Source organism: Bos mutus, chromosome 17 (assembly GCF_027580195.1).
Source record: "Bos mutus isolate GX-2022 chromosome 17, NWIPB_WYAK_1.1, whole genome shotgun sequence".
NCBI classification, from domain to species: Eukaryota; Metazoa; Chordata; class Mammalia; order Artiodactyla; family Bovidae; genus Bos; species Bos mutus.
Window position 1 is genome coordinate 20,419,293 of NC_091633.1, and position 25,645 is coordinate 20,444,937.

Below are 25,645 nucleotides of genomic sequence, written 5' to 3' on the forward strand. Positions count from 1 at the left end.
AGCTGCAGACCGGGGGAAGGGCAGCGCCCCCCAGCTCCGCCCCTTGGTAACGGCGACCGCGGAAGCCGGGTTTCCACGGAGACGGGGGCGGGGTTTCCACCGCAGCCTGGGAAAGAGGCTAAAAAAGCACACAGCTTTTCCCTTGCTGCACTCGGGCCTTCCAGCCATAGAATTTGCATGGTATGTGGAGGCAGATCCGGTCTCTGAGAGTATTTTCTGCGGCAAAGCGGGAAAACAGCAGTAGGTGGCAGCTCCAGGAAGTCCGGAGATCTGGACTGCGTAGAGCTTTCAGGCCCATTGTCACCTGGACCTGCAGCATCTGACCCTCAGTAAACTGGAGATTTCTCTGCTCTGTGCACCTGGCCCTCTCCTGGGATCCACCACTTGTCCAGCGTGCGGCCTTGGAGAGTTACTTCACTCCTCCGAACCTCACTTTGCTGCTGCTAAGTTGATTCAGTTGTGTCCAACTCTGTGCGACCCCATAGATGGCAGCCCACCAGGCTCCCCCGTCCCTGGGATTCTCCAGGCAAGAATACTGGAGTGGGTTGAACCTCACTTTACTACTGTGTAAAAAACGGTACCAACGGAGTAGGGTTTCTGTGAGGAATATACGAAATCTTGAGATAAAGTATGTGACAAATGTTATTGGGTATCCTGCATTCTTTTCTCCAACAAACGCTAAGCTTGTGGTCAAGAAAACAAACAAAATACATACTATTTTCAGATGGTACAATAGTCTAATTGTAATAGTCTAAAGCAAGCCCTTGGGCAAGAAAGAAAGGGAAGTCGGTCAGTCATGTCCGACTTTGCGACCCCATGGGCTGTAGCTTATCAGGCTCCACTGTCCATGGAATTTTCCAGGCCAGAGTACTGGAGTGGGTTGCCATTTCCTTCTCCAGGGGATCGAATTCCTGACCCAGGGATCGAATCTGGGTCTCCCACATTGCAGGCAGATGCTTTACCAGACCTGACAACACCCTGTGATTAAATAGGTAGATAAACTATTAGGCTTACCATAAGTAAAATAAGTATATCCTTACAATGGAATGTTCAGTCAGTTCAGTTCAGTCGCTCAGTCGTGTCCAACTCTGTGAACCCATGGACTGCAGCACACCAGGCCTCCCTACTGCTGCTGCTGCTAAGTCGCTTCTGCTGCTGCTGCTGCTAAGTCGCTTCAGTTGTGTCCGACTCTGTGCCATCCCATAGACAGCAGCCCACCAGGCTCCCCCGTCCCTGGGATTCTCCAGGCAAGAACACTGGAGTGGGTTGCCATTTCCTTTTCCAATGCAGGAAAGTGAAAGTGAAGTCACTCAATCAAGTCAGACTCTCCCCGACCCCATGGACTGCAATCCACCAGGTTCCTCCGTCCATGGGATTTTCCAGGCAAGAGTACAGGAGTGGGGTGCCATTGCCTTCTGTCCATCACCAACTCCCCGAGTTTACTCATACTCATGTCCATTGAATTGGTGATGCCATCCAACTATTTCATCCTCTGTTGTCCCCTTCTCCTCCCGTCTTCAATCTTTCCCAGCATCACGGTCTTTTCCAGTGAGTCACCTCTTCAAATTAGGTGGCCAAAGTATTGGAGTTTCAGCTTCAGCATCAGTCCTTCCAATGAATATTCAGGACTGATTTCCTTTAGGATGGACTGGTTGGATATCCTTGCTGTCCAAGGTACACTCAAGAGTCTTCTCCAACACCACCGTTCAAAAGCATCAATTCTTCTGCGCTCAGCTTTCTTTATAGTCCAACTCTCACATCCATACATGACTACTGAAAAAAATATAGCTTTGACTAGATGGACCTTTGTTGGCAAGTACTGTCTCTGCTTTTTAATATGCTGTCTAGGTTGGTCATAGTTTTTCTTCCAAGGAGCAAGCGTCTTTTAATTTCATGGCTGCAGTCACCATCTGCAGTGATTTTGGAGCCCCCCAAAATTAAGTCTGCCACTGTTTCCACTGTTTCCCCATGTACTTGCCATGAAATGATGGGACCAGATGCCATGATCTTAGTTTTCTGAATGTTGAGTTTTAAGACAACTTTTTCACTCTCCTCTTTCACTTTCATCAAGAGGCTCTTCTTCTTTGCTTTCTGCCATAAGGGTGGTGTCATCTGCATATCTGAGGTTATTGATATTTCTCCCAGCAATCTTGATTCCAGCTTGTGCTTTATTCAGCCCAGTGTTTCTTATGATGTACTCTGCATATAGGTTAAATTAGCAGGGTGACAATATACAGCCTTGACGTAATCCTCTCCCTATTTGGAACCAGTCTGTTGTTCCATGTCCAGTTCTAATTGTTGCTTCCTAACCTGCATACAGATTTCTCAAGAGGCAGGTCAGGGGATCTGGTATTCGCATCTCTTAAAGAATTTTCCACAGTTTGTTGTGATCCACACAACATAGCATAGTCAATAAAGCAGAATGTTTTTCTGGAACTCTGTTGTCAATGATCCAATGGATGTTGGCAGTTTGATATCTGGTTCCTCTGCCTTTTCTAAATCCAGCTTGAACATTTGGAAGTTCATGGTTCATGTACTGTTGAATCCTGGCTTGGAGAATTTTGAGCATTACTTTACTAGCATGTAAGATGAGTACAATTGTGCGGTGGTTTGAGCATTCTTTGGCATTGCGTTTCTTTGAGATTGGAATGAAAACTGACCTTTTCCAGTCCTGTGGCCACTGCTGAGTTTTCCAAATTTGCTGGCGTATTGAATGCAGCACTTTCACAGCATCATCTTTTAGGATTTGAAATAGCTCAACTAGAATTCCATCACCTCCACTAGCTTTGCTCATAGTGATGCTTCCTAAGGCCCACTTGACTTTGCATTCCAGGATGTCTGGCCCTAGGTGAGTGATCACACCATTGTGATTGTCTAGGTTGTGAAGATCTTTTTTGTACAGTTCTTCTGTGTATTCTTGCCACCTCTTCTTAATATTTTCTGCTTCTGTTAGGTCCATACCATTTCTGTCCCTTATTGTGCCCATCTTTGCATGAAATGTTCTCTTGGTAGCTCTAATTTTCTTGAAGAGATCTCTAGTCTTTCCCATTCTTTTGTTCTCCTCTATTTCTTTGCACTGATCACTGAGGAAGGCTTTCTTATCTCTCCTTGCTATTCTTTGGAACTCTGCATTCAAATGGGTATATCTTTCCTTTTCTCCTTTGTCTTTAGCTTCTCTTCTTTTCACAGCTAATTGTAAGGCCTCCTCAGACAACCATTTTGCCTTTTTTGCATTTTCTTTTCTTGGGGATGGTCTTGATCACTGCCTCTTGCACAATGTCACGAACATCTGTCCATAGTTCTTCAGGCATTCTATCAGATCTAATCCCTTGAATCTCTCACTTTCACTGTATAATCGTGAGGGATTTGATTTAGATCATACCTGAATGGTTTAGTGGTTTTCCCTACTTTCTTCAATTTGAGTCTGAATTTGGCAATAAGGAGTTCATGATCTGAGCCACAGCCAGCTCCCAGTCTTGTTTTTGCTGACTGTATAGAGCTTCTCCGTCTTTGGCTGCAAAGAATATAATCAATCTGATTTCAGTGTCGACCATCTGGTGATGTCCATGTGTAGAGTCTTCTCTTGTGTTGTTGGAAGAGGGTGTTTGCTATGACCAGTGTGTTCTCTTGGCAGAACTCTATTAGCCTTTGCCCTGCTTCATTCTGTACTCCAATGCCAAATTTGCCTGTTACAACAGGTATTTCTTGACTTCTTATTTTGCATTCCTGTCCCTTATAATGAAAAGGACATCTTTTTTGGGTATTAGTTCTAGAAGGTCTTGTAGGCCTTCATAGAACCGTTCAGCTTCAGCTTCTTCAGCATTACTGGTCGGGGCATAGATTTGGATTACTGTGATAGTGAATGGTTTGCCTTGGAAATGAACAGAGATCAGTCTGTCATTTTTGAAATTGCATCCAAGTACTGCATTTCGGACTCTTTTGTTGACTATGATGGCTACTCCATTTCTTCTCAGGGATTCCTGACTGCAGTAGTAGATATAATGGTCATCTGAGTTAAATTCACCCTTTCCAGTCCATTTCAGTTCACTGATTCCTAGAATGTCGACGTTCACTCTTGCCATGTCCTGTTGATCACTTCCAATTTACCTTGATTCATGGACCTAACATTCCAGGTTCCTATCCTCTTTACAGCAATATTGCTCTTTACAGCATTGGACTTTATTTCCATCACCAGTCCCATCCACAACTGGGTGTTGTTTTTGCTTTAGCTCCATCTCTTCATCCTTTCTGGAGTTATTTCTCCACTGATCTCAAGTAGCATATTGGGTACCTACCGACCTAGGGAGCTCATCTTCCAGTGTCCTATCTTTTCGCCTTTTCATACTGCTCATCGGGTTCTCAAGGCAAGAATACTGAAGTGGTTTGCCATTCCCTTCTCCAGTGGACCACTTTTTGTCGGATGGAATGGAATCATTTGTCAGATACAATGGAATATTATTCATTCATAAAAAGGAATGGGGGAATAGAATAGATGGTCCAGAAAGGAACCCTTGCATATATGATCAAATTATTTTCAACCAGGGTGCCAAGAACATTCATTGGGGAAAGGACAGTCTTTTCAACAAATGGTATTGGCAAAATAGGATATCCACATGCAAAAGTGTGAAGTATCTTCCCTTACACCCTATACAAAAATTAACTCAAAATGGATCAAAGACCTAACCTATAAAACTCTAGGAAGAAAACGTAGTGAAAAAGCTTTATGTCAAAGGATTTGGCAATGATTTCTTAAAAGACACAGGCAACAAAAGAAAAAATAGATAAATCGGATTACATTGATGAAATAAAATTCACATTTTAAGGCGGGACAAGAAAATGTAAACACAAAATCTCTCTCTATCCATTTGGGTCTCCTCCTTCCCTCATATGCAAGGTGTATTTGCATTATACATTAACCAGACCTCCTCAAAGGTGCGAATGCCTGCTTGACTGCAAAGATCAGTTTTTTTCCCCTTTCTTCTGATGCTAGCAATGTAACTTTTCTGTGTGTTTTTTTGGCCTGACTGCGTGGCATGCAGAATTTTAGTTCTCCAACCAGGGATCGAATCCTGGTCCCTTGCCGTGGAATCAAACAGTCCCAACCACTGGACAACAGGGAATTCCAGTAACTTCTTGAAAGATTGGCATTCCTTTCTCTGGCAGTCCAGTGGTTAAGACCTGTGCTTAAACTGAGGTCAACTGGTTTACCATTTCCTGGTTGGGGAACTAAGATTCTACAGGAATGGCTCCCCCGAACCCTGACCCTGGGCCAAATAGTGTTTTTTGCAAACTCTGTAGGGCTGTAGGGAGTCATGGTGACTTGCTGCCTGCATACTTGGACTAGATATCTTTTTAGTATGTCATTTTGATGTAAGATTCTTTGTCCCCAAAATGTGTATAATGTGCTTTCTAATGGGCAGAACAGTTCTCAGGACTTCCAAGAGTCTGTCTCTTGGGTTATAATTCTTAGTTTGACTTGAATAAAATTCTTTTTTCTTCTTGATTGTTAATTGAATTTTTGTTGCCAACATCAACATTTAAAACTTGTGCATCAAAGACTACAATTAGGGACTTCCTTGGTGCTCTGGTGGCTGAGACTCCATGCTCCCAATTCAGGGGACTCAGGTTTGATCTCTGGTCAAGGAACTAAATCCCACATGCCACAGCTAAAAAAAAGAAAAATATCCCACATTCCCCAGTGAAGATCAAAGATCCTGAGTATCTCAACTAAAACCAGGCACAGCCAAATAAATAAATAGTTTTTAAAAATCTGTGCAGAGCCTGGATGAGAGGGGAATTTGGGAGAGAATAGATACATGTAAATGTATGGCTGGGTCACCTTGCTGTGCGCCTGAAACTATCACAACACTGTTAATCAGCTATTGTTGCTGTTGAGTTGCTAAGTCTGTCCGACTCTTTTGTGACTCCATGGACTCCTCTGTCCTGCCAGGCTCCTCTGTCCATGGGATTTCTCAAGCAAGAATACTGGAGTGGGTTGCCATTTCCTTCTCCAGGGGATCTTCCCAAGGGATTGCACCTACATCTCCTGCATTGGCAGACAATTCTTTACCACTGAGTCACCAGAGAAGCTATACTCCAATATGAAATTAAAGGTTTATATTTTTAAAAATCTGTGCAGAATATAGTTAACATAGCAGGCCCAAGAATGCTATCATTTGAAAATACTTCTTGCAAGGTTGGCCTTGGCTAGGATCTGGGAACTTGAATGTGCAGAGGGTTCCTACCACCCCAACTGATAAGAATGCCTTAACCATATGTGCAAACAAAATACGGCTTATGATGAATGTGCTAGGCAGGTGGTACCTGCAGGACCAGGTACAAGAAAAACCTTTGGCACGGAGTCTCTGATGCTTCCTTCATAGACAATATTTCACACATGTCACAACTCATTACTTGGAAATTATTCTAAGTCAAAAAGCCAGTCACAAAAGACCTTGTGTTGTCTGATTCCATTTACATGAAAAGTCCAGAATAGGCAAATCCATAGAGACAGAAAGTAGATGAGTGATTCCCTAAGGCGGGGGAGGTATGGGGTTTCTTTCTAGGGTGATGACTCTGTGCATAGATTAAAAATCACTGAATTTCACACTTTGGGAAAATTGTATGGTATGTAAATTACATTTTGTTGAAGCTGCTATGAAAAAATTAAAAAATAATGGGCAAAGGACTTGAGTAGACATTTCTCCAAAGATATAGAAGTAGCCAATAAGCACAGGAAAAGATGCTCAATATGGCTAATCACTAATTTCATTACAACCACAATGAGGTATCTCCTCACACCCATTAGGTTGGCAATTTTTTTTTTAAGGTAGAAACTAACAAGTCTTGGCGAGGATGGGGTAGAAACTGGAACTCCTGTGCATTGTTGGTGGGAATGTAAAATGGCATAGCCTCTATGGGAAACAATATGGTTGTTCCTCAAAAAATAAAAAATGGAATTATCATATGATCCAGCAATTCTGGGTACATATCCAGAAGAATTGAAAGCAGCATTTCTAAGAGATATTTGCACACCCATGGTCCCAACAGCATTATTCACAATAGCTGAAAGGTGGAAGTAACCCAAATGTCCATCCATAGATGAATGGATAAACAAAATGTATACACACAGAATGAAATATTAATCAACCTTAAAAAGGAAGGAAATTCTGACACATGCCACAACATCGATGAACCTTGAGAACTTTATGCTAAGTGAAATAAGCCAGTCACCAAAATATCAGTACCATATGATTTCATTTATATGAGATATCTTGTGTACAAATTCATAGACAGAGAAAGTAGAATGGTAGTTGTCAGGGGCGGTGGGGAGCAGGGAGTGAAGCCTGGTTGTTTAGTAAGTATGAAGTTTCAGTTCTGCAAAGTGAAAAAGTTTTAGAGTTTGGTTGTGCAATGTGAATGTACTTACTACTACTGAACTGTACACTTAAAAACAGTTAAGATGGTAAAATAAGTTTTTTCTGGTGAAGTACGCACTCACCATAGGACATGTACGCACTGCCATATTTATTTATTTTTGGCTGCGCTTGGTCTTTATTGCTGCATTCGGGCTTTCTCTAGCTGTGAAGCGTGGGCTCTAGGTGCACGGGCTTCAGTAGTCGCAGCACATGGGCTCAGGAGTTGTGACTACTGCTACTTATGGATTTCAGTAGTTACAAGAGGGTTTCCGTAGTTACGGCACAGGGGCTTTAACTGTGGATTTCAGTAGGTATGGTATAGGGGCTCATTAGTTAACGACGTGCAGACCCTAGAGTGTGCCTGCTTCAGTAGTTGTGGTGTGGGGCTACTCTGAATCTTCCCGGATCAGGGATCAAACCTGTGTCTCCTGCATGGGCAGGCTGATTCTGATCCCTTGTGCCATCAGGGAAGTCCCAGGTTTGGTTTGGTTTTAATTCATGATAACTCTCTGGGGAAACTCTCTGAGGTGATGAAGATGTGCCACGTCTTGATCTTGGTGGAAATCACATGAGTATATGCATAGGTGAAATGTTAGGGGACTGTATGCCTAACCTTGTGTATTTCCTTTGGGTAATTTATATCTCCGTAAAGAGCTGGTGAGGAGGAAAAGGATGAATCACTGACAGATGCTACAATGTGGATGAATCTTGAAAACATCTTACTGAGTGAAAGAAGGCAGCCACAAAGCCATACATGCCTCTTGTATGATTCCATGTATAGGAAATGTGCGCAACAGCAAACGCGGTTTAGTAGTTGACTAGAGCTGGAGCCGGTGGGGGTGGGAGTGGGGTGGGGGAAGGGGGATGAGGAGTGACTGCTAATGTGGACAGAGCTTCTTTCCAGGGTGATGAAAATGTTCTAAAATTAGACAGTGGTGATGGTTGTACAACTCTGTGAATATACTAAAACCCACAGAACATCATTCTTGGAACGTAGACTTCTCAGAACAATGCTATCAGAAAGAACTAAATACGGCTACCTTTCTTTCTTTCTTACCTTTAGAATTCGCAGCCACCAGGGCTGGTATGAATCTCTTCTCCGCCACTGTCCTTTTCAAAGTTTCTTCTGCCTTGAAACTTCTCTAGAAATTCATCCTCTGAGGTGCCATATCTTCCCTCCTTTGCTACACGGTGAAACCTAGTAAATGACGCTTTTACAATGTCAAAATGTCTTCCAGTGAGTATTTAGGCTTTAGATATTATTTTTAAAAGATTCTTTTGTTCATTCATTTAACCATTTATTTACTGAGCACCTACTATGTGCCAAGACTGTAGTGCAGTCATCAAGAGGGCTGTGAAGTTAAGTAGTCTTCAACTTGAACCTCACAGTTGTTATTTGCTGGTACGTAAGTTAGATGCCCTAATCGCTCCAAATTCCCATTTCCTACAGTCAACATGGAAAAATAAAAGTAATTCCCCCAAACTTGGTGTGAGGATTAGATAAGATAAGGTGCTGACAAGTGCCTCATCCAATGTCTAGCATACCAGAAGCATCAGTGGATCTTAGCTCTTATTATTATAAAGTATTAATGATCTTAACTCTTGGATCCCTCATAGAATTGGAACCATCTGTTAGTAGATAATCATGACCCCCCTCTCCGTTGGGAAATTATGAAAACAATTCTGAGTTACAGCTGTAACTGTATTTACAAAAATCAGGGACTTCCCTACTGGTCCCTTGGCTAAGACTCCATGCTCCCAGTGCAGGGGGCCAGGGCTCAGTCCCTGGTCAAGGAACTAAATCCCACATGCTGCAGCTAAGAGAGTTCTTATGCTGCAACAACGATTGAAGATGCATCAAATAAGACCTGAAGCAATGAAATACATTTTTTAAAAAATTCAACTGAGTAAACTTGAAGAACTCAATGGCTTTATTTGATGAGTCATGAATTAGCATCCTATCTAGCAAATAGAAAATAGTTTCAGAGTAGCTGTACAAAATAGAAGATTTTTTAAAGGCAGAAAGAGGGGATAAGACCAGAAAGTCATGAACAAAATAAAGGATTATTTTCGGTAAGGCTACCTTCCTTTAGGGGAAAGGTGGGGAATCTATCAAGCAGAGTACTAGAGATGATCAGGAAATTCCAGCCTGATTGGTTTAAAGTCCCACCTCTTGGAGAAGCTGAAACTGAAATGAGATATTAAAGTTTTTATTTCTGCCATGGGACTTAGCACAAGTGATTCCATTTGGGGCCTGTTTCTTTTTAAGCCAGCGGAGGTTCTTAAAGCATGCGTCGTGTGCTTCAGGGACCAGCAGCATCAGCGTCACCTGGAAACTTTTGAGAAATGCAAATTCTTGAACCACTGAATCAGAAACATTGATGTGGGCCCCAGCAATCTGTGTTTTACCAAGTCCTCTAGGTAATTCTGGTGCACAGTGTGTGTGTGTGTTAGTCGCTCAGTCATGTCTGACTCTTTGCAACCCCATGGACTGTAGTGGGCCAGGCTCCTCTGTCCATGAGACTCTCCAGGCCAGATTTACTGGAGAGAGTAGCCATTCCCATCTCCAGGGGGTCTTCCCAACCCGGGGATCAAACCTGGATCCCCCACATTGCAGGCAGATTCTTTACCAACTGAGCCACCAAGGAAGCAAGGATTACTATTATTATAAACTACTTTTATCTCCAAAATGTGAAGTACAAGAAACTCCCTAAGTTCATGTTTGGGAACAAGATATGAATTGGGTCATTAACATACAGAGACTGTCTACAACAAAGCTTTTCAAAAAGTCCCAATGATGTATCACGATACAAAGTTTTAAAAATAATTTCAAAAACACTCATCCCCTGAGATGCACTTTCTTCCCCCTCTGCCTTTAAGCAGAAACCAAACTGACTGCAAAAAGGCGCGAAAGTAAGGTCATGCCCTATGCATGGTGAGAGGAAAAAGTGATGTGGGAATCAGAAGTAGTGGGTGGGTCACGTTTTATAAAAATGGAACCATAAGTTTCTGGGGGTTAATTCCACCCATAGGAAATATCTAGTGGTCCTATTTTGGTACATCAAGCAGCGTAAATCTCATGCTCTTCTGATTACCTGCAGCATCACTAACTTCCTGAGTGGCTCATTCAGTATGTCTTTCTTCCTGTTCTCTAAATTACGTTCAGGTCTTAAATCCTGCATAGAAACAGCAAGGATTTGAGAGATTTCCCAGTTTGGCTTAAATGCCTGTAGTTCTGGGTCAGTGACTTCATCTCTCTGAGGCAAAGTTCTTTAGAAAAGAATTTGGTTGAAGGAAGGGTGGTGCCCGGAGCACTTGTTTTCAGTTGGTGTTTGCAGAACACTTTTTTTTTTTTTAACTTAGGTGAAATGTTTATTCAGGGTGGTGAGTGGAGGATGGGGGGTGTGGGGAGGAATGCAGTTGGGTGGGTACGGGAAACATTAAAGGAGACTAAATCTTCCAACCTACTCTCCAGGGCAGCTCTTGTTCCACCCTGGAAGGCAACAATACACTCCACAAGGAGCTGTTGAAAGAATGAAGTGAACTTAGCTCAGTGCCTAGCAGGGGATGCTAAATGTTTGCTTTAAGATAGTATGCGTGTGATGGTGATCATGTTGAAATGTACATGAATAGCGAATATAATACTGTACACGAAGAACTAACATAGTGTTGTAGGTCAGTTATACTTCAAAAACAAACAGGAACCTCCTTGGTGGTCCAGTGGCTAAGACCCGAGCTTCCAATGCAGTGGGCCCGGGTTTGATCCCCAGAGAACTCAGTCCCACATGCTGCAGCTACGAGTTTGCATGCTGCAACTAAAGACCTCGCACGCCACAACTAAGACCAGGCGCAGCCAAATCAATATAGAAAATTAAATAATAAATATTTAAAAAACAAACTCATAGAAAAAGAGATCGGGCTTACGGTTACCAGAGGTGAGGAATCAGGATGGGTGAATTGAATGGAAGCAGTCAAAATGCACATATTTCCACTTATTATTAATTAAGATAAATTAGTACTAGGGGTGCCTGTTATATTTGAAGGTTATTAAGAGAGTAATTCCTAGGAATTCTCATCACCAGGAAAAATGTTTTTTCTGATTCTTTTATTTTGTATCCATATGAGATGATGAATGTTCACTAAACTTACTGTGATAAACATTTCATGATAGACATAAATCAGATCATTATGCTATAAACCTTGAACTTATATAGTGCTGTGGGTCAGTTATCTCAGTAAAACTGGAAAAAAAACACCTTCCGTTAGTGTGAAACTTATATAGAAATCTCTAGTACGGTAGTTCTTGTTGTCCCCCAGATCTTCAGCTTGGTTGATAAAGCATTTTACTGTATAATTATCTTGTATATAATTGCATTTTAATCATATTTTTAAAATTTGACAGTCATGGAGATAACCTTTCAGATTACCCTCCAAGAGGCCATCAAGCATATGAAAAGATGAGCTCAGTATGAATTGCAGGGGGCACAGGTTTGATCCTTGTTTGGGGAAATGAGATCCCTCATGTTGCACAGCCCTCCTCGCAACCTCCCCCAAAAAGATGCTTGACATCATAAGGAAATGCAAATAAAAACTACAAGGAAATATCACCTTGCATCTATGAGAATGGCTATTATTTAAAAATACACACTCACACAAAAAGTAGAAAATAACAAGTGTTGGCCAGGACGTGGAGAAATTGGAACTCTTGGGCTAATGGGAACATAAAATGGTGCAACCACTGTAGAAAACAGTATGGAAGTTCCTGAGAAAACTAAAAACATTTAGAATAACCTTATGATCCAGTCATTCCACTTCAGGGTGTGAGCAGGTGCTCAGTCATGTCTGATTCTTTGTGACCCCATGGACTGTAGCCCATCAGGCTCCTTTGTCCATGGGATTCTCCAGGCAAGAATATTGGAGTGGGTTGCTATTTCCTACTCCAGGGCATCTTCCCTACGCAGGGATTAAACCTGACTCTCTTGAGTCTCCTACATTGGCAGGCAGATTCTTTACCACCACGCCACCTAGTATACAGCCTAATTAGAGAGAGAGAGAAAACTGACCCCAAAGACTTAAAATATGTTTGTTAAAGCAAACATTTCAGCTGGTTTTCCTTCTTTGAAGAGTTAGTAGAAATGTGTCAAAGGAATATTACTAAGGAGCTAAAGGGGCTCCTTTCCTCTCCTCCTCACAATTAAGTCAGGTCAAGAGATTTGTATTCAAAAGGATAAGACAATATCATTTCAGAGACAACTTTCTAAGAACCTAAAAGAGAAAATCTTTATTAGCACTCTAACAAACAACCCCACCGGCATGTCACCTCCGGTCAGCTCCCTTTGAGTTGTGATGCTTGATTGTTTTCACCTTTGCGTCTAATGACTGCTGTGCCTTAGAGTACCAGCGACACGCGGATCTGTGATAACAGCTTATTCTACGAAATGCACTTCACCTCGTAGGAACAGACATGCACCAAAACTTGGGTCATCATTTAAGTGAACAAATTCACTCCCAACATTTAAAAGCTCAATTCCATTTACCCACTCATTAAAAACAGTTAACATTAACTTTCCTCCTACCATTTATTCCTATGGCATAGGTGATTTAAAAGGATAGAAAAGTACATATTCCAAAAGAATTGAAAGCAGAATAGAAGAAATATTTGTACAACCACGTTGCACATGTGTGCATAAGTCGCTCAGTTGTGTCCGACTCTTTGTGAACCCATGGACAGTAGCCTGCCAGGCTCCTCTGTCCATGGGGATTCTCCAAGCAAGAATACTGGAGTGGGTTGTCATGCCCTCCTCCAGGGATCTTCCTGACCCAGGGACCATACCTGCTTGTCTCCTGTGTTGGCAGGCAGGTTCTTCACCCCCAGCACCACCTGGGAAGCCCATTCATGTTGTATGTGGCAGCACTGTTCACAAGAGCCAAGAAGTCTAAGCAACCTAAGAGTCCATCACCAGCTAAATGGATAGAAAAAATGTCATCTATCCATACTGTGGGATGTTAATCAGCCTTAAAAAGGAGGGAATTATGAAAACATTGATGAACCTCAGGAACATTAAGTGAAATAAACTGGTCATGAAAGAATACTTTATGATTCCACTTACATGAGGTACTTAATAGTCAGAATCATAGAGACAGAAAGTAGAATAATGGTTGCCAGGGGCTGGAAGGAAGGGGAATAGAGAGTAATTGTTTATTGGGAACAGAACTCCAGTCTTGCAAGATGAAAAAGTTTTGGAGATTGGTTGCACAACACTGTAAATATACTTAACACTACTGAACACACTTAGAAATGATTAAGACAGTACATTTAATATTTGTAAAAAATTATTTTATTTCCCTGCATCAGATCTTAGTTGCAGTATGTGGCATCCAATACCCTGACCAAACATTGAACCTGGGCCTCCTGCGTTGGGAACAACAGTCTTAGCCACTGGACCACCAGCGAAGTCCCCATCACATCCTTTTAAAGGTTCGTATTAGTGACTTATACTGTTGATGCTGACCTCAATCAGCTGGCTTCGGCAGTTTTTGTCAGGTTTCTCCACTGTAGAGTTACTCCCCTTTCTCTCTTTTCCATATTGCAGTCTTTGGACAAAAGTCACTATGCCCCACCCAGACTTAAGAAATGGGCACTTTGGCTCCACGGTATTGAGAGAGGAGTTGTCTAGAGACACAATTTGGGGTTCTGCATGGGAGATGTGTTTCTTCTACTCAGTTTATTTAACCATTTATTTATATCAGTATAGACTCATAGATACTTGTTTTATATTTTGGGTTCTACTATAACATTGTTTTGTTGCTGGAATTGTTCCTCTTTGGCTGTTGGGAGCTCTACTGTGTCCCTTCGATGTCCTTATCAGTGGGTCTCTTGGTTTATTTTCAGCACTTCTTTACTTTCTGGTATTACCAGTTCCTCCAAGTTCATCTTGTGTATTTCTTGCCCCAGTCCTAGAACCAGCCATTTTTCCAAGGTGCTCTGATTCCTTTTATTGGAAGACATTAAAAACCAAGATCTGGGTGCTGCTGCTGCTGCTGCTAAGTCCCTTCAGTCGTGTCCGACTCTGTGCGACCCCATAGACGGCAGCCCACCAGGCTCCCCCATCCCTGGGATTCTCCAGGCAAGAACACTGGAGTGGGTTGCCATTTCCTTCTCCAATCTGGGTGCTAGGTTGTGTCAATTGCTACTGGAGTGCAAACCTATACTTAAAACTTTTTATTGTGTTAAAACATACATAAAATTTACCATTTTAACTATCTCTGAGTGGACAGTGCAATGGCATTAAGTACATTCACAATGTTCTTTAAGAATCACCATCCATTCCCAGAACTTTTTCATCAGCCCAAACTGAACCTTTGTATTCATAAAACGGTTCCCCTTCCTCCAACCATCAGCCCCTGGTAATGACCATTCTACTTTCTGTCTCTATGAACTTCACTATTCTCAGTCAGTCAGTCAGTTCAGTCGCTCAGTCATGTCCGACTCTTTATGACCCCATGAGCCTCAGCGCGCCAGGCCTCCCTGTCCATCACCAACTCCCGGAGTTTACCCAAACTCACGTCCATTGAGTCGGTGATGTCATTCAACCATCTCATCCTCTGCCGACCCCTTCTCCTCCTGCCCTCAATCTTTCCCAGCATCAGGGTCTTTTCAAACGAGTCAGGTCTTCGCATCAGGTGGCCAAAGTATTAGAGTTTCAGCTTCAACATCAGTCCTTCCAATGAACACCCAGGACTGATCTCCTTTAGGATGGAGTGGTTGGATCTCCTTGCAGTCCAAGGGACGGTCACTCATATAAATGGAATCATAAAATATTTGTTCTTTTGTGTCTGGCTTATTTTACTTACCATCTTCCAGGTTCATCCAAAGTTGCAATTATCAGAATTTCCTTCCTATTTAACAGTATTCCATTGCATGTATATAACACACACACTTTTAAATATGAAATTTTAAACTATAGATGCTGCTCATTTTTTCCTAGCAGCTTGCCCTTCACCCCAAATTTAATTTTCCTTCCTCAAAATATAGAAGTAATATATCACTATCTTAATGTATTCAGCTCCTGAGTTTGGATGGGAGTTCAAATAGCATGAGTACAAAAACCACATTATCTGAATCTACCCGATTCTTGAGTTTTGGATAACACCAGAAGTTCAAAACCTAAGGAATGCTTGCTGTTGTTTAGTCGCTATGTCTGACTTTTTTGCAAACCCATGGACTATAGCCTGCCAGGTCCTCTATCCATGGGGTTTCCCAAACAAGAATACCAGAGTGTGTTGCCATTTCCTTCTCCAAATACTGCTCATTAAAAAAAAAAAAAAAGTGTACCAAAAAAAAAAAGCCTTAACGGAATTGTTACAATATTGTTTCTGCTTTGTTTTGGCCATGAGGCACCTGGGATCTTAGCTCCCTGACCAGGGACATAAACGCATCCCTGCACTGAAAGGTGAAGTCTTAACCACTGGACTGCCAGGGCCTGCCCTGATGATTTTTTTTTTTTAACTCAATATATTACTATAATGAAAGCTATAGACATTCAGGGCCTATGCTTCACCTACATAATAAAGATTCAAAAAATACTAAGTAACAGTAATACATCCGTATTTGTTGGTGATTGGCTTACCTTCTAGGAATAAGACTGGAATCAAAATGAGATCAGATGTTAGCAGATATGACCCACTTGTAAGAATTAAAGAGTGGTTGAAGAAATCACGAGACATTCATCAAGAAAAGCACAACTGTATCAAGACATTTCAAGTTGTACCGCAAGTCGTAGTCTACCCGAATATATTATTAACCTAACAAACAAAAAACCTATACTCTGAACTACACATCTATTGGTTCTATACAAATTTACGGATTGCAAGGCCCTCCCTTCCCCCATCCGCCCCCAGGTTTTAAATCTAGTCTTCTTAACCGTAAAGGCAGGAGTCCTAAAGAACCGTTTGGGAACTTGAAAAAAAAAAATAATAATAATGCAAATTTTCAGAGATCCTTCAATTCATAGATCGCTACGAGCGCCAGGGAAAGGCATTTAAACCAGCTCCCAAGAGATTCTTAAAGTCTCCAAACTCATTTTCTTTTTAAAACTTAAAATTTATTTAATTGGAGGATAACTGCTTTACAATATTGTTAGAAAAACTCTGGCAAAAAATATGTACAACGTTTCGTTGGACACGCATTTTCTGAGCGGGGAAAAAACCGTAACATGAATCGAATTCTCAAAGTGTGTCTAAGAACTAAAACTCCCTGCGCTGAAACGTCTCCTCGTACGGAAATTCAGCGGCTTTCAGTCAACTAGCTGCACTTTCGTTAGTTGTTCATCAGCATTTTTTAATCTTCATGAAAAATTTTAGAAAAGCAGAAATTTCACTCTCTTCGGAGACGATACGCCTTTGATGCTCAATGCCTGTGATTAAATTTCCTACAATAAAAGGAAAGACGGAAATACGGCCTGTGACGAATCTGCTGCTTCAGATGTTAAGGTCCGGTCGGTCTAAGAAGAAGAATCTTCCGTCGCGACGAGCTCGGGGCAGGCCTCGGTGGGAAAGGAAGACCGAGCTTTGCTGAGGTGAGAGGGAGCGGCCAGGTGGAGTAGGGCCCACCCTGGCGAGAAGGACGAGGGGAATCTGCCTGGATCGTGTGTCGGCTCGAGCGTGGGCCGCCATGTTGAAACCGGGCAAGGCGGTGGCGGGGAACCTCTTGGGGTTGTGTTGCGGGGAGCGGGGGCGATAGCTGGGTTAGTCTTTCCTCCTCTGCGCACCCAAATGAGGAGCTGGTGGAGGTAGCCTCCAGGGCCGGCGGCTGCAGTAGTGACTGGAAACATAAGCCTTTTCACCGAAACTTCCGCCTTAGCGCCCAGGTCCCCACTACGCATGCTCTGACGGCTCAGTGACCCAGCCTTCAAGGTTTCCCACCTGGTGGGAACCGCGGGTAGTTTCGTTCTGCAGATTCAACCTGGGGAGGCGTTCGTTGTTTATTTGCTTCTTTAAGAATAGATTTTACTTGCATAATAATTTGTAATTATAAAGCGTTTTCAAAGACACTACCTTATCTCATCTTCATATAAAACGCGGTGAAGAGGCATTTAGCAGCATTTAACAAATGATTTAAATTTTGCCCAAGAAGGCACTAGGTCTTAAACCTGGGTTTTCTGACTCCCAATCCAGAGCTTTTTCAGTTTGCACACTTCTGTTTTTAATGGCTAATTGCCCAACCCACCTCCACCTCGCACGATTCATCCCCATTCCCGTTTATGAAGTAATGACTGAGAATTGAAAAAGCCAGAGAGAGTCTAAAAATTTGTAGGAAATCTCAACGTAATGTTACAACGGAGGAAACACACCTAGAAAGATAAATGAGAACCCGTGAAGTCCGCTGTTCGCTTGGTATTTAGTATTGATAGGAGCATGCAGATGAGGGAGAAAACAAAATTCATCTTTTGTACCTTTGTAATTCTCTCCAGATTTTAATTTGAAGAATTCTTACAGCTTTGAACAGGAGCTCTGACTGTGTACCATAATGTCAGGTTCATTTGGTGGATCTTTGCAACCTTTTCCTGTGAAATGGGGACGGGTTTCCTTCTCACTTGATTGGAGTCGCCGTCAGCCTTCAACACCCAGACCTAGCCTGCTTTTTCCTATCCCTGTTTCAAGCTTTATATTTTACGATAGCCATCTAAGGAAATAGTTAAGAGCTCAAGCTCTGGGATCAAAAAAGCCCTTGGTCCTAACTCCACAGGTGAGCTACTTCTGTGATTTGGGACAAAAGACACCTTTTTGCATTTCACTTTCCACATCTGAAATGGCAATAGAATTACGTGTGTCCTGTTATTGTTGAGAGGTGAAGGGAGATAAGTGCTTAGCACAGTGCCTGACGCCTCCTAAGTGTTCTATACAAGATAACTATGATTATTAGGGTGTTTTTGTTGTGTGTGTGTGTTTTTTCCCTCTGCAACCTTGTGATGGAGGCAGGAAGTAAGATTAGAATTTTAAGAATTTTAGGGCCATTTAGAGAATACCAGAGCAGAGATCAATGAAACAAGGCAAGGATGGGACTTCCTGGTGGTCCAGTGGTTTAAGACTGCTTCCTTTTCAGGGGGTGCAGCTTCAATCTGTCCTTGGGGAACTAAGATCTTGCATGCCAGGAGGCAAAAAAAAAAACAAACAAAAAAATATAGCCAATGAAGATCACCAGATATATTCAAAACAGCCCTGATTTTTAACTAACATATTTCAGCATTGGCTCTAAAGCTTCACAGAGGTGGTCACATTATTAGCAGGATCTGATTTATTCCAGCAGATTCACATAAGTCAGTTATCATGTGTCAGACTTAACCTTACCTACACTCTTTAAAAAAAAGAGAGAGAGATCTTGTATCAGAATGAATGGATGACTATGTGCTTGCTGGACTCAAATTACCATTGCAGTCAATACTCAACCCCTAAAGCATAAATGGATTATCAGCTAGGGAACTGAGAAGAAACCCCATCTTCCTTTTGAACTGAAGAGCCTGAGGCTGGGTCACTGTTATTTTGACTTTGCTACCTGTTTACTGCATTCAGAGCACCATTTTTCCTTATGGCTTTTTTTTTTTTTTTCAAGTCTTTATCCTTTAGTAATAATGGACACTGAGATATTTACAGATGAATGATGTAATATCTTGAATTAGGTTCAGAATAATCTGGGAGGGAGATGTGAGTGGGGGGCACAGATTAAATAAGATGGGTCAGCAATCAAAAAATGGGCCAAAGAACTAAATAGACATTTCTCCAAAAAAGACATACAGATGGCTAACAAACACATGAAAAGATGCTCAACATCACTCATTATCAGAGAAATGCAAATCAAAACCACTATGAGGTACCATTTCACACCAGTCAGAATGGCTGCGATCCAAAAGTCTACAAATAATAAATGCTGGAGAGGGTGTGGAGAAAAGGGAACCCTCTTACACTGTTGGTGGGAATGCAAACTAGTACAGCCACTATGGAGAACAGTGTGGAGATTCCTTAAAAAACTGGAAATAGAACTGCCTTATGATCCAGCAACCCACTGCTGGGCATACACACTGAGGAAACCAGAAGGGAAAGAGACACGTGTACCCCAATGTTCATCGCAGCACTGTTTATAATAGCCAAGACATGGAAGCAACCTAGATGTCCATCAGCAGATGAATGGCTAAGAAAGCTGTGGTACATATACACAATGGAGTATTACTCAGCCATTAAAAAGAATACATTTGAATCAGTTCTAATGAGGTGGATGAAACTGGAGCCTATTATACAGAGTGAAGTAAGCCAGAAGGAAAACATAAATACAGTATACTAACGCACATATATGGAATTTAGAAAGATGGTAACAATAACCCGGTGTACGAGACAGCAAAAGAGACACTGATGTATAGAACAGTCTTATGGACTCTGTGGGAGAGGGAGAGGGTGGGAAGATTTGGGAGAATGGCAATGAAACATGTAAAATATCATGTAGGAAATGAGTTGCCAGTCCAGGTTCGATGCATGATGCTGGATGCTTGGGGCTGGTGCACTGGGACGGCCCAGAGGGATGGTATGGGGAGGGAGGAGGGAGGAGGGTTCGGGATGGGGAACACATGTATACCTGTATGGATTCATTTTGATATTTGGCAAAACTAATACAATTATGTAAAGTTTAAAAATAAAATAAAATTGGAAGAATAAAAAAAAATAAAGGAGAAAAAAAATAAATAAATAAATAAGATGGGTCAGGTGTGGGTCATAGTTGGAGCCAGGTAAGAAATTCATGGAGGGTTATGCCATTGTTTATGTTAGTATGTGTTTGAAATTCTTGGTAGTCAGAGGTTTTTGTTTTCTTTTTAAAAAATTATTATTGGCCACTCTGCTTACAGGGAGGATCTTAGTTCCCCGACCAGGGATTGAACCCCTGCCCTGGCAGTCCTAACCACTGGACCACATGTAAAGAGTTTCTTAAAACCCCCTTTTCCATAGAAGTTCCCAGGCTGGTTTTCCTAGGACTGTTTTAAAGTTTCTGAAAGGTAAGCCTGGATTTTGATTCTGGATTTTGATCTATATTGCCACATTAAAAGAGTTTGTACATGCCCTACTATGGCTAAGCTGGATAATAAATGTATGCCTCAGACCTCAGCATGTTGTCTTCCCTGGAGCGGGGGTGGGGAGGTGGGTGAGAGCACCCTGGAGGCCCACTGCCCGGCTGTGACCCTGTCTCCCCTACTTTCTAACTGGGAGGCCTCAGCCTTTGCTTCCTTCCCTGTTGCAATAAGGGATTTAAAATAGTATCCGTTTAATGGGGTTGTTGGAGGACTGAAGGCAGAGCTCTTAGTAGGTGCTACATAAACTTGCTTGCTGTGCCCCTCCTTAGAACATGAATGATTGGATGCCCATTGCCAAGGAGTATGACCCGCTCAAAGCTGGCAGCATTGATGGCACTGACGAAGACCCACACGATCGCGCTGTCTGGAGGGCGATGCTGGCACGATACACCCCCAACAAAGGCGTCACAGGGGACCCCCTCCTCACCCTGTTTGTGGCGAGACTAAACCTGCAGACCAAAGAGGAGAAGTTAAAGGAAGTGTTTTCCCGCTACGGGGACATCCGGCGGCTTCGGCTAGTGAGGGACTTGGTCACAGGCTTTTCGAAGGGCTACGCCTTCATTGAATACAAAGACGAGCGTTCTCTGCTCAAAGCTTACCGGGATGCTGACGGCCTGGTCATTGACCAGCACGAAATATTTGTGGACTATGAGCTGGAGAGGACTCTCAAAGGGTGGATTCCTCGGCGACTCGGAGGAGGTCTGGGTGGGAAGAAGGAATCTGGGCAGCTGAGATTTGGGGGGCGAGATCGGCCTTTTCGCAAACCCATTAACCTGCCAGTTGTGAAAAATGACCAGTTCCGAGAGGGGAAGAGGGAGAGGAGGGAGCGGTCTCGGTCCCGAGAAAGACACTGGGACTCCAGGATGAGGGACCACCATGACAGGGGTCGGGAAAAAAGGTGGCAGGAGAGAGAACCAGCCAGGGCATGGCCAGAAGGTGACTGGGAGAGAGAGAGGGACTTCAGAGATGACAGGGTCAAGGGGAGGGAGAAGAGGGACAGAAGCAAGTAGACCATCCCTCCCCTTCTTCCTCCCCAAACCCAAAGGAAAGTGCAGGACCAGTAAGAGTGCAGGGATACCACATTGCTTGTGTACAGAGTCTAAGTCCAGTGGTTGAATAAAACTTACTGATGAAAACGAAAACAGAACAAAACCTTTCCGATGATAATGGGGTTGAGTTAAGTTTTCTTTTGATTCTGGAACCCAGTTTCAAGCTGAACACACTGATATTGTATGAATTTTCTCTTCTTCATCTTACGAGTGTGTGTGTTAGTTGCTCAGTCATGTCCGACTGAGGTTTGCAACCCCATGGACTGTAGCCTGCCAGGCTCCTCTGTCCATGGGATTTTCCAGGCAAGAATACCGGAGTGGGTTGCCATTTCCTCCTGCAGGGGATCGTCCCAACCCAGGGATCGGACTTGGATCTTCTGCGTTGCAGGCTGATTCTTTACCATCTGAGCCACCAGGGAAGCCCCTCTTCATCTTACAGTTTTTTTCAGTTTTTATTATTTTTAAAAATCTTTTGCCATACCTCATGGTACGTGGAATATTGGTTACCAGCCAGGGAACCCGGGTCCCCTGTATTGCCAGCATGGAATCTTAATCACTGGACTACCCTGTTTTTGTTTTTGGGCTTATGGGCAGCTTGCAGGGATCTTAATTCCCTGACCAGGGATTGAACCCGGGGGCCCTCAGCAGTGAGAGTGCAGAGTTATCTCTAGGGCATTCCCTTCATCTTACAGTTTTCAGTTTAGTTCAGTCGCTCAGTCGTGTCCGACTCTTTGTGACCCCATGAATCGAAGCACGCCAGGCCTCCCTGTCCATCACCAACTCCCAGAGTTTACCCAAACTCGTGTCCATCAAGTTGGTGATGCCATCCAGCCATCTCATCCTCTGTCATCCCCTTCTCCTGCCCCCAAACCCTCCCAGCATCAGGGTCTTTTCCAATGAGTCAACTCTTTGCATCACGTGGCCAAAGTATTGGAGTTTCAGCTTCAACATCAGTCCTTCCAATGAGCACCTAGGACTGATCTCCTTTAGGATGGATTGGTTGGATCTTCTTGCAGTCCAGGGGATTCTCAAGAGTCTTCTCCAACACCACAGTTCAAAAGCATCAATTCTTCAGCGCTCAGCTTTCTTCACAGTCCAACTCTCACGTCCATACATGACCACTGGAAAAACCATAGCCTTGACTAGACGGACCTTTGTTGGCAAAGTAATGTCTCTGCTTTTTAATGTACTGTCTAGGTTGGTCATAACTTTCCTTCCAAGGAGTAAGTGTCTTTTAATTTCATGGCTGTAATCACCATCTGCAGTGATTAAGGACCTGTTATTTGATAAGCTTGAGAAACAATTTTGTAGTCACTATCATCTGTACAGAAAGACCTGTGTAAGGAACCATCATTCATTTAATTTGGTAGTAGAGAGCTTTGTTTTGATTTTTTCTCCCATCTACTGGAAATGACCTTTTTGAAAGTGTAGCAAAAAGAGGTGATGCCTGGAAACTATTTGCATTGATCTGTGACTCTCAGGAACCTGAATCTGGTCAGGATCAAAGTTGTATCTTTTCCATCTTTATGTCCATAGTGCAAGGGTTTGGTTGAGTGAAATTAAAAATAGGATAGAAAAGTGAATTCAAGGAGATTGTCCAGAGACAGAGAACCAAAAGCCAGTCCTAGCAGTGTTCTGGGTCAATAGCCAGCTTCTCTTGAACAAATATAACTCCATTCTCCAGCCAAGTGCTGACTACTTTTTTTTCCCTTTCCTTTTTTGGTGGGGTGACTGGCATTTAAAATGAAAATCCAAAGTTGCAGGGATGTGAGGCTATGGACTATGGCAATCTTCCAGCCCTTGGAAAAGAGGAAGTTCAAGAGAATGAGAGTGAAATGAAAGTGAAATCCACGAAAGGTCAGTATCTAGTTCTGATGGACTGATTTGCCTTTTCCCTCCACCATCTGGCCTCTGGTTTGTTTAAAAGCTGGATATATTGACCTTAACTTCTGAGGACTTTGAATAAGTGCCATACTATTCCTATGGTTTTCAAGAAACTGACATTTAACATTTTTGTTTTATCCATGACTATATTTGAAAGTTAAGTTCTTACAATTCAGGATGTCTCATGCAGAATAAATGCCTGATTTAGTATCAAGATTCACACATTCATTACTAGGTTTTGGCATCAGGAGTATGAATCTCATTGTTACATTGGGGACCTACAGTATCTTAAAATTACTGTTAACTGTTAAAACCATTTTAGAAAAAATATACTGTTTCTCGATTTCCAGTGCAATAATTTACAATCTCCCAAATCTCAACCATCTTGCAGGAACACCTTTCTGATTTCACCCACATTTCATTTAAAACATCTGTTATGGGCTAGAGTTAGAGTTAGCAGGTATATTAGGTAAACGAGAGATCCCCATCCAGGAACATGAATTGTGAGATGGCTTCAGAAGTAACACATCCAGTGGCAGTGTTTTGTTTAGTTCTAATTTTTATCTTTTGACCGTGCCACGCAGCATGTGGGATCTTAGTTCCCCAACTAGGGATCGAACTTTCACCCCCTGCATTGGAAGCATGGAGCCTTAAGCATTGGACCACCAGGTAAGTCTCCAGTGGCAGTGTTTAGTCTAAGCTGGCATTTATCAACCCTGAGTACCAGAACATGAATGGGTGGAAAAAAATATACACACCCAGACCCTGCCTCTGGACATTTGGGTTTAGTCTTGTATCAGCCCTGATAACTTAAAAAAAAAAAAAAGTAGGACTACCTCCCTTTACCCCCTCTGCGCCACCCTGGCAGGGACTGTAGCCATCGACATGGCAAAGGCCGACTCCCTCTGACCCAGCAGTTCTGCTTCTAGTTCATTCTGCAGGCCGATGCACAAGTATGAAAGTGCACAGTGCTGTTTTAGGAAAACTGGAAGCCATCTGTCCACCCGTGGGCCTGGACAAACACAAACACATTACACTCTGTATGGTTGACCAGGGTTCCTCAGGACTGGCATCGACATTTGGGGCTGGAATGTTCTTTGGTATTGGGTGCTGGGCTATGCGTTGTAGGATATTTAGCAACATCCCTGGGGCCTACCCAGGATGGATGACAGCACCCGCACCAGCACCCCCCCCACCCAGTTGTAACAACCAAAAATGTCTCCAGAGAGTGCCAAATATCTCTGGGGGCCAAAATCACCCTTGGTTGAGACTCAATGTCTCTCATACTGCTGTGGAGTTATATCCGGGGTATTCTAAGGAATGAAAAGTACAGAAGGACGAGTGTATCATATGCTGCCATTTATGTAAAAAGAACAGAAATACATGTTTTTTTACATGACTGCATTACTTTGTCAACAAAGGTCCGCCTAGTCAAGGCTATGGTTTTTCCAGTGGTCATGTATGGATGTGAGAGTTGGACTATAAAGAAAACTGAGCACCGAAGAATTGATGCTTTTGAACTGTGGTGTTGGAGAAGACTCTTGAGAGTCCCTTGGACAGCAAGGAGATCCAACCAGTCCATCCTAAAGGAGATCGGTCCTGGGTGTTCACTGGAAGGACTGATGTTGAAGCTGAAACTCCAATACTTAGGCCACCTGATGTGAAGAGCTGACTCATTGGAAAAGACCCTGATGCTGGGAAAGATTGAGGGCAGGAGGAGAAGGGGATGACAGAGGATGAGATGGTTGGATGGCATCACCGACTCAATGGACATGGGTTTGGGTGGACTCCGGGAGTTGGTGATGGACAGGGAGGCCTGTTGTGCTGCAGTCCATGGGGTTGCAAAGAGTTGGACACGACTGAGCAACTGAACTGAACTGATGTATATTTATTATTTCAGGAAAGACACCCAGGAAACTACCAACACTGGTTACCCCAGGGAAGGGCAGTCAAATGTGATGGAGGGAGTTTGATGGCGGATCAGTTTTGTTGTTGAGTTGCTCAGCCGTGTCTGACTCTTTGCAACCCCCTGGACTGTAGCCTGCTGGGCTCCTCTGTCCATGGGATTTCCCAGGCAAGACTTCTGGAGTAGATTGCCATTTCCTCCTCCAGGGGATCTTCCTGACCCAGGGATCAAACCTGCATCTCCTGCATTGGCAGGCTTTTACACTCTCTGAGA

The 25,645-nt window shown here is 42.9% G+C and overlaps 1 protein-coding gene across 3 annotated transcripts; it reads left to right on the forward strand.

The window, feature by feature from the left end:
* The first annotated feature begins 13,877 nt into the window (after nt 1-13,877).
* On the forward strand, nt 13,878-23,090 carry SNRNP35 (small nuclear ribonucleoprotein U11/U12 subunit 35). 3 transcript variants are annotated; one of them, XM_014481101.2, is made up of 4 exons: nt 13,878-13,896; nt 16,862-16,996; nt 20,312-20,458; nt 20,803-23,087. In XM_014481101.2, the coding sequence occupies exon 4, from the start codon at nt 20,806-20,808 to the stop codon at nt 21,541-21,543; it is 738 nt and encodes a 245-aa protein (XP_014336587.1). In that variant the 5' UTR covers nt 13,878-13,896; nt 16,862-16,996; nt 20,312-20,458; nt 20,803-20,805; the 3' UTR covers nt 21,544-23,087. The 3 variants fall into 3 exon arrangements, with proteins under 3 accessions (XP_014336587.1, XP_005904726.1, XP_014336588.1); XM_014481102.2 differs by lacking the exon at nt 13,878-13,896 and adding an exon at nt 17,891-18,165 and having other exon boundaries at nt 16,884-16,996; XM_005904664.3 differs by lacking the exons at nt 13,878-13,896; nt 20,312-20,458 and having other exon boundaries at nt 20,803-23,090.
* Nucleotides 23,091-25,645: the final 2,555 nt, after the last annotated feature.